Source organism: Alligator mississippiensis, chromosome 7 (assembly GCF_030867095.1).
Source record: "Alligator mississippiensis isolate rAllMis1 chromosome 7, rAllMis1, whole genome shotgun sequence".
NCBI classification, from domain to species: domain Eukaryota; kingdom Metazoa; phylum Chordata; order Crocodylia; family Alligatoridae; genus Alligator; species Alligator mississippiensis.
In genome coordinates this window covers 82,299,775-82,316,133 of record NC_081830.1, presented here as the reverse complement: position 1 = coordinate 82,316,133, position 16,359 = coordinate 82,299,775, and the positions used below count along the sequence as shown (strand labels likewise).

At 39.3% G+C, this 16,359-nt stretch overlaps 1 protein-coding gene across 3 annotated transcripts in view; it reads right to left on the bottom strand.

Annotated features, from left to right (window-relative positions):
- ATP11B (ATPase phospholipid transporting 11B (putative)) overlaps nucleotides 1-16,359 on the bottom strand; it is a 107,415-nt gene that overhangs the window by 26,803 nt on the left and 64,253 nt on the right. For all 3 annotated transcript variants that reach the window (XM_014606195.3, XM_019478448.2, XM_019478449.2), the window contains exons 21-25: nucleotides 12,056-12,158; nucleotides 8,870-9,015; nucleotides 7,979-8,038; nucleotides 4,321-4,448; nucleotides 2,991-3,129 (exon numbers count right to left, since the gene is read on the bottom strand). In XM_014606195.3, the coding sequence (XP_014461681.1) occupies nucleotides 2,991-3,129; nucleotides 4,321-4,448; nucleotides 7,979-8,038; nucleotides 8,870-9,015; nucleotides 12,056-12,158 (576 nt within the window). The remainder of the gene's footprint in view (nucleotides 1-2,990; nucleotides 3,130-4,320; nucleotides 4,449-7,978; nucleotides 8,039-8,869; nucleotides 9,016-12,055; nucleotides 12,159-16,359) is intronic.

Here is a 16,359-nt window from a genome sequence, read left to right as displayed (position 1 = left end):
ATAGATATCTGGCTGGGATATTATGATCCCAGCACTCGTTCCTGCCCAGGGCAGGGAGTAAGACTTGATCATCTGTTCAGGTCCCTTCTGACCCTAGAAACTATGAAACTCTCTGACTTTGACCACTGTCCATTCATTAGAAATGAGATACTTTTTTGTTCAGAAAACTGGAGAAAGGTGGGCTCTTTCCATAAGACATCTACAGGAATAAGGGAACATTTGAAAATTCTTAAGCAGATGTCTTCTGCAAGCATGACTGCTGCAAATGGTAACTTTGCAGTTTGTTCTACTGAGGGCTGTGCTGCAATGGAGTGAATAGATTATGGCAGATATATAGAGAGTGTGGGACACAGTGACTAACCTGGCATCAGTGGGAGCCTTCCTTTGGAAGTATCCAAACCCCCAAAACCCTTATGTTATAGAACCGAATTAAATATGTATATCTCTAGAGAAGTTTAATTTCTGAAGCATTTATATAAAGGTAATGGTTGACAGCCTCGCAAACCAAAATCATTCTTCTCTATATAACAGCATACAGGCAGGGGAAATGCATATTTCTGTGTTAGCCTAAATTGAGACTGCAATATAACCCACTAAACAGAAACAACAGCTTACATAGAATCTATGCTCATATATATTTTCATTACAGATTCTAAGACAAGCAGTCACCTTCACTTAAGTTACATATCACAGGGGAAAAAATCTTTATACGATAACATATAGTTCCCTTGGCATTCACAATTTAACAATAAGGTGCACAGACGAGAGTTGCACTGAAGTGAGGATAGCAGGTAATTAAATTGGGTGCTAAAATAAACAACTAGTCAATTAAACTGTACAATCCCTTGTAAATATATGTTGTACTTTGTGATTCTGAATCTTAGTTTCACAGAAGTAGCCACAACCGTTAGCATTAAACATACTGTGAACTGCATGGTGTTGGAGGCATAGGAATAGTAAATTTCTATTGTAGGCCATGACAAACTGACTGTGGGTTGATTACAGAGCACAGTTCCCTTCCCTTGTTTTTGTTGCGACAGCCAAAATACTAAAAAAAATCCCAAGAACTGATGTTAGGGGTTTGTTTAAAGATTGTCCCATTCACAATATGTGAGGAAATTAAAAATGAGGAATGATGGCTGGAGCTCCTAACATTAAGTTAGGTGTGGGGACAATACCCCTTTAACTACAGACTCCCATTTCAGGGGAGGGTAAGCAGGGGATCTCAGCAACAGGCTTGGAGCAGATTTGGAGGTAAGAAGGGCTGCTGGGATTCTTTCAACAGGTGGAAACAATTAAAGAAGGAATGACAACCCTCACCATATGATTTACTGCCAAGTAGGTCTGAGTCAATAAACCTGTGGCTTAATTAAACTACAAGCCCTTGCTTCCAATCTTTCTGGAGTTTTGAGGACAAATATGTTGGTTCCCCATATCAAAATATATTCCACACCATACAAAAGGTTGCTAGATATTTTGGTACTGTTTAAGACACAAATGCTCATCCCAAATACCATCTCTCATAACATACATAAGGTGGAAATCCAAGTATTTACTATAAAAACCATACAGAAAAGCAGGACAGACTGCAGATGGAATCTGTAAAAAATGTTAAACTTTGAAGTTCCTGAAAGTGACCATTAGTAACCAAAAATTGTGAAGATCAAGGAATGCTATTGCTTTGACTTTACTACATATACTAAACAGTTTTTCTATGTTAACTTTTTTCTTGGTCTCCGGTTGGCACAGGAAAGAAATCTGTTATGCTATTAGTACATTTAAGAAATCAAAATACTTGTACTATAAAATGCACGTTGGATACTGTGTTACATTAGCCATAATAAAAGCTACCGGGTTATATTAAAAATATATGTAAAGAAACAAGCGTGCAATACTGAGATAAAGAACTGAATCACTGCCTATTTTAGCTTTATAAGGGCAAAAAGAACTGGACACTAGCTACCTTAATTGGTTCAAGAAGTTCCAAACATCTTAGAGTTGTGGAACTGAGGAAACACTTTGGACAAACATAATTAATTTCATTTAGGTTTATTTTGGCTTTTTTCTCTTTAAAAATCATAAAAAGAAATTTTGATCAAACGTATAATTTTTATGTGACTATCAAATGTACATATTGGAAAATTAATCTAGTTAAAATAAGTAAATGGTCTATGTTAATTAGTTTGCACAAACAAAACAGTAGTAATTAGATAGTGAATTCTGCATAAGGAAGAAAAATGTAGCAAATCAAAGAATCAGTGACAAATATTCTGAGGACTGTCCTCAAACTCTGGTTTTAAATATACCAAGTGTCAAGGTCCTTGTAAGTTGTCAAGAGAAACCAAATTGCTACATCGCAGTTTTAAAAATTCAAAATATTGAGTTTTCTAAAAACAAATTCTGAGCCGAGCAAATAGCCATGAGCTCTCAACTGGATACCACTTACTTACTGCTCTTTGCTAAAAGAAAATGTTAGTCAAACAGAGCAGTGCACGTGCTGAAAACCCCCCCAGGTCTTTATGAACATTTGCTGTATGAAGGACTACTGTACAGGGCAAATCCTACATATCTAGAAAGTATACTGATTTTCAATAATTATTGTTAATTTTCAAGACGTTAAGTGTTTTACTACATTGGAAATAAGGTGACTAAAATCCTGTGTTATATGCAGGCATAAACTGATGAGAAATGATCATCATGTGATGATTTAGTAGACTCTATTCTCTTTAGCTTTATCAGTATTTTCCATTTTAAGTTCTTAAAGATATTAATAATGCGATAAAAGAAAAGCAGTTAAACACATTTTGCACTGATTTCATATACAAAGTCTTTTTAAAGTCTTGAAAAAAAAGGCTCTGGGTAACTAATCTAACACATTCCATTTTATGGTCCTATATTGCAGTAATTTTTCTTGAAATTTTGCAGAATATTAAATAAATAAATAAAAATTACTGATTATATAGTGTTATGATTCCTGTGATATGTTTTACCTGGCCATTTCCCAGTAGAGAAGTGTCTTCCCCCATCAGAAGATATGAACCATAAAAGAAAACAAATGCATGACAGAAGCCCAAGATGGTCCAATAAAGAAATGGTTTATAGCCCAGGTGGGCATTTTTACTGATGTCTCTGTGGAAATAAAATGGATATTTTAGATTTCAGACTGTCTTCATAAAACCAGCCAGTGAGCTAGTGATTTTGCATTTACTCAAAATAGCAACAATCATTCATTATTTAATGTAGCTGAGATGCATGTGTGTGTGTCCAAAGAGATAACAATTATTTCAATAATCAATTTGGGGAACCTTGAGACCCCTGATAGTATTAATCTCTGATGCATGCAAGGACCTTTAATTATTTTTATAAGAATGACCAAAAAAAAGCCAATGGTATGTAAGAGGTCCAGGTTGGAACGGCTAAGGCTGACATTCCTAAAGAGGAAAGCCCTTGAGGTGGGAGAATTAAGAAAGATAAACCAGATCTCCTGACAACCATACCCTATGACTTTACTATTAAATCTTAGCTAACAGGAAACTACTTTTAAATTTGTACTTATTTTCTATCTGATACTTGCATGCTGCCATAGCTTTGCTGAAACCCCTAATAAATATAAGTTGTCAATGTCTGCTGACTTTTGTGTTTCACTTTATATATGTATTAAACCCTCCCACCCCTACGCAAAAAAATAACCAAACAATCTGTTGTGGTAGACTGTTCTGCTTAAAGGAACTGTAAGTGAGTTTGGTTTTAACTACTGTATATTTTTAGACCTCTTGTATGCAGCTGGGCATTAGAGGCTAATGAGAACAAACCCCATCCACAGCACCACAACTCCATAATGAGTCTGGTGCATATAGGGTGCAGTACCACAGCTTGTCACTTGGAGGACTTCTATTCCTAGAACAGAGCACTGTTTTGGTACTTCCTTGTGACTCTGTTGCCCCAACCACTGTCCCATGTCTTCGTTTCGAAAATATGATCTACCTGCACCATGACTGCGTGCGTGCGTGTCTGTGGAGAGAAGTACAGGCCGACTGTAGAAGAACATGTTCTTTTTCTCAACATGGGGCTGATGTATAAGATGTGGACAGAAACAAAAATATTTTTGACTGATCCGTAATAGTGATAACTGTATTTATTCAATTTCCCCCCCAAAGGTTGTTAATAAATTATATAGAATAACAAAATACTGGGTAAATTGAAGTGGATTCAGTAATTTTAGAACTTTAGCAACATAACTCCTGACAGCACCAGTTTATTAGAAAATTTTACTGTTGACATTCTCCTCCTCCTGCATTTAGTTAAAAAGGGATTACGTACCGATAGAGTGCTGGCTTGCTCTGTAATACATGCGGGTGCACATGCTGTTCAAAAAGACTGTAGACGAGGACAGGCAGGGAAGTGAAACAAATATTGTACAAAGTCAAGTACACACTGTCATACAGAGTCTGAAAATGGAAACACAGTTAATTATTTTGAGTAGTCTATAAAGAAATAGGCAAAGTGACTTATAATAGAAAACATTTAATTAAGCGTGGCAACAGCAATTACAAATCCACCTAAATTCACATAAATGTACACCAATATTGAAAAAAAATCTATAATTATGTATGCATACAGAAAAAGTACTCCACTGCATGTCAAGTCATATACTTATTACTGTTTATACTACAAGTGCTTAGTCACTTTGGTAATGGATTGGGATGCCACTAGACTAGGCGCTATGTAAACACAGACTAGAGCATACAAAGTATGTCCTAGTTTGGATATTGCATTTGTGATCTGTTCTTCTTCCTGGGTATAACATAACATACTAGCATCATTCTTCAGGATCTTCAGTTACAGCAGGCACATCATTGATTTCCTAAATCAGACACGGAAGTAGAGAACTAGAAATCTCTTTTCCTGATTCCAGAGAAATAAAAAAAATAACTTTGCCTGTCTTGTTTAAACAAAAATTTGTAAAACTAAAAAACAGGAGTATACGTTTGCGAAGCAGGCACTAAATTGAAGCTTAAGTTTACACATAGGCTGGAAACAAACAGCAGAATCAAGGAAACAAGTGTAAAAGTGAAAAGTGGTACCTAGAATCTCGAGGTCTAACGCTATCTTACTTTGTAAAAATTTGTATTGGCTATGATCTAGACGTGAAGAGATTGCTCGTGATTTTATTACGAGTAAAAGTTACCGTTGTACTAGAATTGACACTGAAGATACTGCAGAGAAAACAACAGACTTCTCGGCCCAGTTTTCTAAGCTTCACTATTGGTGCATATTTGCACAGAAAGCCACTTTCTGGTAAAAGTTACATGGCCCAGAGCTATGAAAAACACTCAGATCCCCAAACTCTACAATTGTTACTTCATAAACATGGCTTAGCTTATTAAATTTACATCAGTAAAACAGAAATGACTTTACTGAATGGAAAACCAATGGTCCAGAGATTTAATGAAAATTTACCCTTGATAGGTACCTTGCTTTTGTATTAAAAATGAGGCTGGCTATGCTTATGGTGTTGTTTGTCCACTTGGAGTTGATCATTTCCACAGCACAAAATAGTTTTTCAGTGGCATGAGAAAAATCATGGACCAGAGTTTACAAACACCTTTAAAAAAGTCTAAACGTGAGATGCGTGTAGTAAAAGAACACAGAAAACAACAATAAAAGAAACCACTTTGTGACCCATATCCATTTCCCAGAAACAGCTGCACCAAATGCATTTAAACACCAGAGCACAGAGTGCTCTGAGGGTGGAATCTGAGTCAAGGAAAGTGGGCTGGGAAGAGTATAATTTATATTCTCTTCATAGTTAAGATGTTTTCTTTAACCTAAATAAAAACTAAACAGCTGAGTTAAAGATGTCAGATTGCAAAGGGGAAAAAGAAAAACAGAATATCCAATATGTTGGCATTACCTATTCACACATGCACTGTGGCCAAGTAGTTGCCACATATAGATACTTATTTCAAAACAATACATTTTTGAAGTGCCATATTAAGACACAGATGCTCAAGGAAATGAAAGCACCACGAAATCATTTACTGTGTTTTTGCACGTCTGAAACAGTATTAAATCATGGGCTTATTGAATAACATTCAGTTTACACAAAAAAAATTCCCAAATTCTTGGTTGTCAAAACATATAACAAAGTTCACGCATAAAATTTCCTACTGTTCTCTAGTAGCGCATCTTTCTTTTACTTGTATAAAGTCACTAATATTAAAAGGTGACTATTCCCCACTTCAAATGAAAATAATGATTTAAAAGGAGTTATTTTTCCTCTCTTATGGATGCACACACAAGCACACGCACAGCAAGCACGTGTGTGTGTGTGTGTGTGTGTGTGTGTGCGCGCGCGCGCGCGCGCGCGCGCACGCACGCACGCACGCATGTGCTTGTGTAGGTATGCAGCAGGGTTAGAGTGCTGCATAGCAGTGATGATCCAGGAAACTCCAAGGGCAAAGATTTTTTGTGATATCTTACACTGGACCAAGTTGGGAGAACTGCTGGACAAATTTTCCAGAATCAATTACCCTTCCTCATTGTGGATGATGTCATCCTACACATGTACATCACAAGATGTGGCACATCTCATCCAGGGTACCAAATGCCCTCGTTGACACTATATGGGTGAAATCAGGTAGGAACTATCAGAATGAACTCTAGTACAAAAAAAACACCTCCAAAAAGGAACAGAAATTCTTTACTCTACTGCACAGTAAAAAACTGGACTTGAAACAGACAGCAGGTTTATGGCTCATTACAACTTAACAAATACTGCCAATAATCTCCCTGCACTACACAGGTAATAACTACTCCTTCCTGAATAGTCTTGCTCTGCCACCGACTAGGTTGCCTAGTCTCCTGCACCTCTTTTGTCTTATAATGGCTTCTGATTACACTTCTTCACCCCTAGTTTATAGCCCCTCTTCATCCCTGCAAGCAGATTATTTTCAGTGACATGGAGTCTTCTTTTAGTTCAGCCTCCATCCACCTCTCTCTCAGAGGTGAGGAAGGGCACTTGATGCCCAAAAGCTTCTTCAACAGCTCTCCCAATTCTACAGTTGGTCCAAAAAGACGATAACACAAAAATTATTTGCCTGTGCATAAAGGCTGTGCAAAGCTTCAGTCGCTGATTCAATTTGGCAGATTCGCCCAATTCAGCGGCCAAAATCCAAATCCAATCAGGAGACCCTTTAATCTCTTCGAATCGGAACCCTCTAAATCGATTAGGAGAGATTCGATGATTCGGACAGAGACACAGCTTTAAATGTTTTTTCTACATACCTCAAGATAGCAGGTGGCTCGTGAATGCTGAGATGCTGGGGTGGATGGAGCGTCCCACGGGAGCACCGGGGAGTGTGAGGGGGGGTCCCCAGCACACTTGGCAGCAGGCCACTTCTGGGTCTGCCGTGGAGTGCGTGGGGGGACTCCCCCCTGAACCTCCCCCCCGGCTTGGCTACTGGTGCCTCCTGGGTCTGGGGAGGTACCTGGGGTCTCCCTGCAGCTGACTGCTGAGACAGAGTGCCACATGGAGGGGGAGGGTCCTGCACACTCGGTGGCAGACCCAGAAGTGGACTGGAAGTATTTCCGGTCCAATTCCGGGTTAGCTGCTGAGCACACAGGTGGGGCAGTCACGTGCTCCTGTGAGACGCTGCATCTGCCCCATCTCAGCATTCACGAGCTGCACCTGGTACTTCAAGGTATGTAGAAAAACCATTTAAAGCTGTGTCTATGGCCGGATCAGCATCGAATCTTCAGATTCAGATTTGTCCGAATCGAATCAGGACAGTGATCTGAATCAAATCAGTGTCCCCGATTCGGGCCGAATCCGAATTGAATATGGCCCGTTTCGCACACCCCTAACATGCATACCTTTATATTTTTAAAACAGGGCAAAGAAATCACTCTTTTCCTCCCCACTGCTCTAGTGATTTAACACCAAGACATTCTTAAATAAAAGACATCTAGTACTTACTTGTTGTGAAAACAAACAGAAGAACTGATATAAAAACTGTGGTGTAATAAAGCACACATTCTGAAACACAAAAATGAAAGAGATGGTTAGCGATATGCTACAGACTACCCTGTCCTGAAAATAATGACAACTTGTATAAAGCTGATATGAAGAGCAAACTGTTCCATTTCTACTTTACAACGCAAAGTACTAATAAAACATCACCCTATAAACAGGTCTTATTTTTTGCTGGAAACTGATGAACCCACACAGGTTCAGTTTAATCACACCCATATAAGGATTTCTAATAGACCTGGCTGTAGCAACACAAAAGCTGTGCATATAAAGAAATCTTAAGTGAAAGATTTGAGGGGAAAATTCTCTATTTTCCCCAGCTTGCTTTTTTCAGCATTTCATGTAGCCATTTCTACTCTTTACCCTTTAGACCAGGGATGGGCAAAATATGGCCCATGGGCTTGATTCAGCCCACCAACTGATTTTATCTGGTCCCCGGGCAGACAGTGGCACTGCTCCTGCTCCGCCTCCCACTCAGCCACCAGCCCCAGCCCAGCTGTGGGGGAGCGTGTGCATGTGCGCACATGTGGCCCTCAACAGCTCACCAAAACTTATTAAGTGCCCCTCCAGCCCATATAACTGCCCACCCCTGCTTTAGAAGCAGTGTCCTCTTTGTGTGGGACCTTCACGAGAGGAGTATGGAAAAAAATCTTTCTTGAAAAATATATGCGATTAGAGGAGAGTAATATTAGTTCAGCGGTATCAATGCCCAGAGTGAACTTCAGCATAGAAATATTTAATACACTATTTTGTGTTTAAACTTTAAAAACCATCTGAAATACATTTCACGCAAGGACAAAAACTGCAGTTACTTCAAAGACCTGGGAATAGACTTACCTTATAAAAAAAGTACTGTACAAGGGTTGCTATTCTAATATAGTAAAAGTGGCCATGAACAAAAAGCAACTTTGAGAGGAATTTAAACCGTGCTATTGCATAGTCACTGTTTCTAACAGCTTGTCTTCCTTCTTTACCCATGATTCCTGTAAGATTTGGGAAACAAAAAAAGAAATTAGAGTAAATACTGCAGAAAAGTAAATGGAGTTGTAAGGCACAGCATCATAGTTATAAGCATCCAGTTTTTACAAGTACTTGGCAGCCAATGACTCCCATTTAAACATCTCAATTGTTACTTTTCTTTTGGTGACTACATCTGAAAACCATGAGTGACCGCCTAATTTTTTGGCTCAGATTGTGATTGCTGAGCACTTTTTATTGATCTGAAGGGAATCTGCCTGAAAAAGTTTTTTCCATTTTTATATCTGCTTTGGCAATTCAGTGCTGTAGGGCAATTTCTTAGGTATCTGCAAAGGGGGAAACACAACTAGAAAATAGTAGAGAAGCAGCAATTTAAGAATTCCAGGGTTCCCCGTTCACATGTTTCAAAACAAAGGGCAAAGCAAAGCTATTACATCTGGAATGTAATTCTCCACTGTACAATGACAATGTTGTTAAAGGATACAGATAATGGAGAGCCCAGCAGGTCCTCTCCAAGTGGATTAGGAAAGTGAAAATACTTAGTAAAGAAAGTTTGCTACATTTTTGCCAGTTTGGGAACGAAATGTGGAAATAAAGAGAAACGAGGTGCAAAGCAAGAAAGCCAGGGAACGAGATTTTTGCTTACTTGAAACATGCCTTACAAAAGGCGACATCCATTTTGTATCCAGAAAAAGCTCGTTACAGTTCTTTTTGAATGGCAAGAGCCACCTTTTTAATTCATACAGAATACAAAAGAATGATCTGAAAGGAAAGTAAGCGAGTTGCAGAAATGAGTACGGAAACAAGATGTGATTTTTCTGATGCAGCTTTTTGTCTTCCTTTCATTTTTATATATGAACAAGATGATTAGGCATTGCAACAGAGGTGCAATCTAGGAAAGAGATGAAATCACCTCTGAAATGAGCACTTTTTAGATAAGAGGTAGACAAGAACATATATATATATATATATATAGCAGCATTTAGTTGCAGGCAAGTCTAAACCTTAATACCTTTGGCTATTTATATACTGCAAAAATAGATGAGTGAAAAAAATGAACTGAAGTCTTTTTTTTTTTTGGTAAAGCTTTATTCTATTTTTGCGACATAAAACTAAAAGCCATTTTACATTTTTAGACTCTGCAGTAGGTATTGGGCAAAGACCTCTTTCAACAATGCGATTCATAAAAAAGGCACGCAAGAAGAATCATGAAAGATCATGAATTGACAGAGCTCACCATTCTAAAGAAAGGAAGGTGAGAGAGCACCAGAGTAAGGATAATAGACTTCAGAAGAGCAGACTTCAGAAAACTCGAGAGAACTTGTGGGAAAGGTCCCTTGGGAAGATAACCTGATGGATAAAGGAGTGCAGGAGAGCTGGCAGTTACCCAGGGAGACTATATTAAATGTACAACAGCAAACTTCCTTGGTGCAAAGATGGAAAGCACGGCAGAAGACCTTTATAGCTGTATCAGCTCTTCAATGATTTGAAAAATCAAAAGGAATAATGCAAAGAAGTAGAAGCAAGGGCAAATAACCAAGGATAAATATAAAGTAGTTCAAGCATGTAGAGATTACAATCAGAAATATTAAGGCAAAAAATGACTTTCAATTAGCAAGGGCCATAAACATTGAGACACTGAGTTTCTACTCTACTGCATCCAAGAAGAGCACAGAACAACTGCAGGTGCTTCTTCAGCCTGAAGAAGGGTGTTTGTACCCAAAAGCTTGCAAAGAATTTTTCTAACTATTTTAGTGGGTCTACTAAAATATATCAGATTTACCCAAAGAACCTCGCCTGCCTATAAACATTGAGAAATATTTTTATTAATATTTCAGAAATAAGAGGAGAACAAAGTGAACGACATACCCACTTCTGAATAGGAAGAAAGAGCAAATAATGGATGATGCAGTGAAGGCTGACTTCAACGCATACATTATTCACTCTTCAAAAAAATTGTGGTAAGGGGATAAATACAGAAAGCCTGCACAGAAATAAATTAAAGAATTATTAGCTAGAATATACATGAACAAGTTGGCAAGGCCTGATAACTTCAAGACCAAGGGAGAATTTATCTGAAATAGCCCCTGAACCATTAGCAATTTTCTCCTAGAACTTAAGAGGACAGAGGTGGTCTCAGAAAACTGGAGAAGGACACACAATCCTGAAAACATGAGCCATGAGCCATGGATGAGGGGACTGGGTTTGTTTATACCAGAAGAGAAGAGGGGGGAAAAAATAACCATCTTCCAGTATGCAAAATGTTCCTAAAGAGACGACAGTGATTAATTCTTCTCCATGGCTATGAGGGGAAAGACAAGAAGAAATTAACTTAATTTGCAGAAAAGAAGATTTAGTGTGAATATCAGATAAAGATTTCTAGCTGTTAAAGTGATGAAACACAAGACGGGGCTTACTATTGGTGGTGTTGAACCTCCTTCACTAGACATTTCTAAGAGTAGGTTAGACAAACCTCTGTTCGGGATCATCTGAGTAGACTTAATCCTGCCTTAGTGTAAAGGGCTGGACTAGAAAATCTCTAGGGGTCCTTTCCAGCCTTCTGTGATTCTTCTACATCAGTATGACTAAATGTACAATAAAATAAAGTTCAATGTACCAGATATGACAGATCTAATGGGAGAACATCAATCACCAACAAAATAAAATCAAGAGAAATCAGCACAGCATTTTCAAGATGCCTCTACACACACAGCCTATCGTGTATTCAGCTATCGCAGGAGATAATAAAGAACTCTGATTCTGATGTACTGTATAACAGGCCCAAGCTTTTGATATGTAAACTGCTGTCTCAGAAGGCAAGCATTCAATGGTTTAAGGAATTCTGAGACAACGGGCGACTACATTGTTTTAAAAATGATGAAAAGAACACTGTGTTATCATTTGCAGAAGTAAAAATATTGGAAATTCAGCAGTTTGAAAACCACGAGTTGGGACTACCTTTGCAAACAATATAATGCTTCATTGAGAACACCAACTTAGAAAGATACGATTTACATGAATTGAATTCTAAAAAAGGTCAGTTACCGATGCCAACATGTGCTTCTTGTATCATGCTTACATCATTAGCACCATCACCAATGGCTAATGTTATAGGTTTCTCTGGCGATGTTTTTAACAGTCGTACCACCTGGAAAAAAAAGGGAGAAATCCTCTTAATTTATGTATTCAGGCTAGGAAGCGCTGTCACTAATTCGTGAACAGATTTGTTCTTTACCTATAAGCAGATGAAATCACTCATGAATCCTGTGTATCAGCATTTCTGGGCAACAGTATCTCTAGTATGTCATGTTAAGCGGAGCAAATATATAGCTCTGTTGAAAAGGCCTCTTGCTTTTGGCCACAATTGTTAGATTAACATCACAGATACCTGGTAGCAATTACATAGACCATGTGCCCAAAAATACAACAGCTCTTTTACTTCCAGTAGAAATAGCCAAACAGCACGTTCAGAGAAAGTTACCCTCAGCTTGCTTTCTGCAAAAGGTTTTTTTGGAGACTATGAAAACAAACTCATTCCTTTATCAGAATATATACTGTGTAGGACAGACAGACAAAAACATTATTCATGGAAGGATACTTCAGACAAAACAAAACTGTGTATGATATCGGTCACCCCAAATACTCTTAAGAAAAGTATTTTTTCCAAGAAAAAAAAAAATAAAGCCCAGAAAAATTTTCCACACTATTTCACAGGCTAACTAGTAAGAAACTTGAGTTAAAAAAAACCCCCAAACCAAAAAAACCCCAGCTGCTATCAAACAAAAAAAATGGTATTTTATCACACAAAATGCATATGAACAGATTAGGATGAATATACACTCCCTATATCTAGTGAACAAAAGGGAGTTGAAAATTCACTAAGAAAATAACTTATAGGTTGTAACGTTTCAAGATGAGATTTCAGGATTATGTGGAGTAAAATATATCAAGAAAAAAATCTCATTTGGTAGACATGGGTAAATTTAAGACAAAACTAATTTCCTCAAATTCAGCTTCTTTGCAAATATCCTTTGACACCATTCTTACCCCAGCATGATGCCTAAAATGGTCCATTACAATATAATTCCCCCCTACAAAACAAAACACAACAAAACGCAAGACAAGAGTGCCTGGAGATGGTACAGCTCAAGAGATGTATTCACAGAAAACTGGTAAAATGTGGCATCAAGAAGGGCCAGAAGTAACCCAAGGATGTACATATTTAAAACTCCTGGAGATTTCTGAAAAAAATCTTGACTCAAAACAGGAAATGGAAGAAGCCGGGGAAAATACCTCCCTAGGTGTTTTGGAGCAGCAATGAGCAAAATGACAGAAATAATACATGGCCTGCACAGCACATTTCTATTTGACATTTTGCATTGGTATGAAGTTAATTTGCAGATTAAACTGCACACTAAGAAAATGGCCCCAAAGTACTTAGAAATAGAAAGCCTGACAGAAAACGATCGGCAAGATCACTCTTTCCACGTTAGCTGGCTCTGAACAGAAAAATGACTTTTGGAAAAGGTTTTTTTGCCAATGAAACACCTTGACTTGGAGTTTGCTTTGCCTGGCCTGTCTCACCCCCATGAAAAATGGGAAGAATGTAGGAAGAGGAGTGACCTGAGAGTGGTCATGTTCAGTAAACAGCCCCACATGAGAATGCAGTGCAGGATTAAAATGTTGCTCCCTGCTGCCCCAAATTCAGCTTCAAATAACTGGATTGCATTGGATGAAGCAGGAGATGAATGAAGTAAGAGATGCTGAACTACAGCACTGTTCTGGCCCACTGGAGAGTGAGAGAGAGAGGGGCACAACCTTATTTCACTAATTCCAAAGCTGAGGATCCATAAAGGCACTAATAAAATTATACACTGTCCATTAAGTCTAAGAGGCAAGACTAGATTTTTTGTGAAATACCCCAGCAAATCAGTCCTGATGACTCCAGTGAAAGGAAGTGCACATTTGTACAATGTCTCCCCAGACTACTGATGTACAGTAAAACATGGAGTTGCTAATGTAATAAATGCACAGGTAGCATAAAAATATCTCTGCTGCATGCAGAAAGGAAGAATTTTGAATAGGAGTCTAACATTAGAAAAAGCTCTTTGCATTAGATAAACTTGTGATCTCTGAGGACCAACAGGTGTGTTGTGATTATTACCTATTCAATCAGTTACCAAAAGCATTTAATTAGAGATTCATTTACAGGCCAAGATGCCTGTAATCCTGAGAAATGTTACCAAGCATGAGAAATTTTACTCCAGACAATAATTTAGAAGGTATATGGATTTTTGGACTAGATATGGGTAACAAGTTGTCAGTATTTCTCCTTCCATATTTTTCTTTACGGTCTAAACAGAATCAATCGTTTGTGCAGACCTGTGGGATACCCAGCAATTTATTAAAAGGTAAAACAAAACAGATCACATAGTAATTAATGCATACAATACACTATGCTAGTGTAGATTTCCTTAAGAACTTTACAAAGAAAAGAGTTACTTCCCTGTAACTGGAGTTCTTTCAAAGTATGTAATAAACTTCCTCAGATGCAGGTGCTTGGAGTGAAAACCTTGTAAAAACCATTCTAGTTTCTTGAGACTAGCACTGGATGATGTAGTGTGAGAAGTACTCTATCCCATGTCTCCCTGCTTGTCTATAAGGGGGTCCACAGACAACCAAGGAAAGAGAGTGCTCATATGATACAGAACTCTACTTGCAAGAGAAAACAAGTCACTGATGCTGCATGAGTACTTGAAGCATAGATGCTGTTGGCTGTAGTCCACGTTGAGGCTAACAACCAGACTCAGCTGTGAATTTATTCTCATATTAATACAAGCTAGAAAGAATGCCCCTAAAAATACAAATCTATATAAAACTGTCACAGAAATTATTTGGTGTTTTCTTTATGCTTTTGATAAATCTGAAGAGGTATGCAGTCAAGCGATATACTACAAGATCCCTGCAATTATATCTAAGTTAGGGTTACCATATTTCCAGTTCCAAAAAAGAGGACACCTGTCGGGGGGGGGGGGGGGGGGGGGGGGGGTGTAGCTCACTCCCAACCCACAGTCTTCTACCCCCCCAACCTCCTCCCCTAGGCCATGCTGGTGCCCCTAACTCCTGACTTGCAGTGCCTAGGCACTGCCAGTGCCACTCACTCCTGACCTGAAGCCCCCTGGTGCCCTTCACTCCCAAGCCATAGCCCCCAGCTCTGCTGGTGCCCCTCACTCCTAACCCACAGCCCCCTGCTCCCTGCTGGAGGGGGCCCCAGTACGGCAGCTCTGACCCATGAGGGTGATGGCAGAGTGAGTCTGGTCCTAGCGCAGGCTGGAGGGAGGCTCCTGCACCATGCCAGGGGGCCTGGGTATGCCCCCTCCAGGCAGCATCTCCCAGTTGCCCCACACTCCTGCCCAAGAACACCAGCCCTAGTGCTGCTGGCCTGGCCATGGAGCCCCCCACTGCTTTCAAAGGGCCCCCCCTATCCCCTTCCCCTGCTGGAAAGGCAGGTGCCTCCCCCCTCATCCTGTTGCAGCCCCCGCACCCAGACTACTTCCCCCAGCACCAACAGGTGGGTACACACACACTTCCCAAGCCCTGGCCCTCCACCCCCCCAGACTTACCTGTATCCAGCTGCCAAGGCTGCCCCCTCCACCCTGCCTGGCCACATGCGTGTCCACGCGTGCATGCACGTGATGTCCCCTGCCTCCAATCACCCCCCCCCCGCTCCTATATGTGGAGCAGAGCAAAATCCCAGACATTTGTTCAAATAAAAAACAAACAAACCACTTGGGCAGAGATCAGAGGACCCAAAAAGAAGACATGTCCAGGAAAACCCAGATATATGGTAACCCTATCTAAGCTCAATAAAAGAAAAACCTAATGAATGGATAAATGAAAAGTGACTGTGATTAGGTAGTCCGTGGTGTACTGCACAAAAATCGCTGGAGAAGTAAGCACAGGCAGTACCTGAAGATACACTATTGTAGCAGAAAGCCCCCTTTTCCTCTTGCCTGCATTTGCTCTCCCCTCTTTGGATATGTTTCTCTTTTTCTACCTTTTCTTCCTTCCTCTCTCTTTCACTTTAAGATAAGGAATTGTATTTTAAAATTTGTATGTGTGCATTTTGTATCTCCCCTTGTAGTTTGGTATTTTTATCTATTTGTGTGCCATGGCATTTGTAGCTTATATTTTATACTCCTCACCTTTCAACTAAATGTGTTTTAGTAAGTTATACATTGTAACATTGTTAACAAAGGCAGGAATCAAACTGCCCTTCCCTGTATCAGGCTGGCCCCTGAAAGAGCGAGTGAATCAGTGATTGAATGTGTAACATGGAAGCAGGCAGC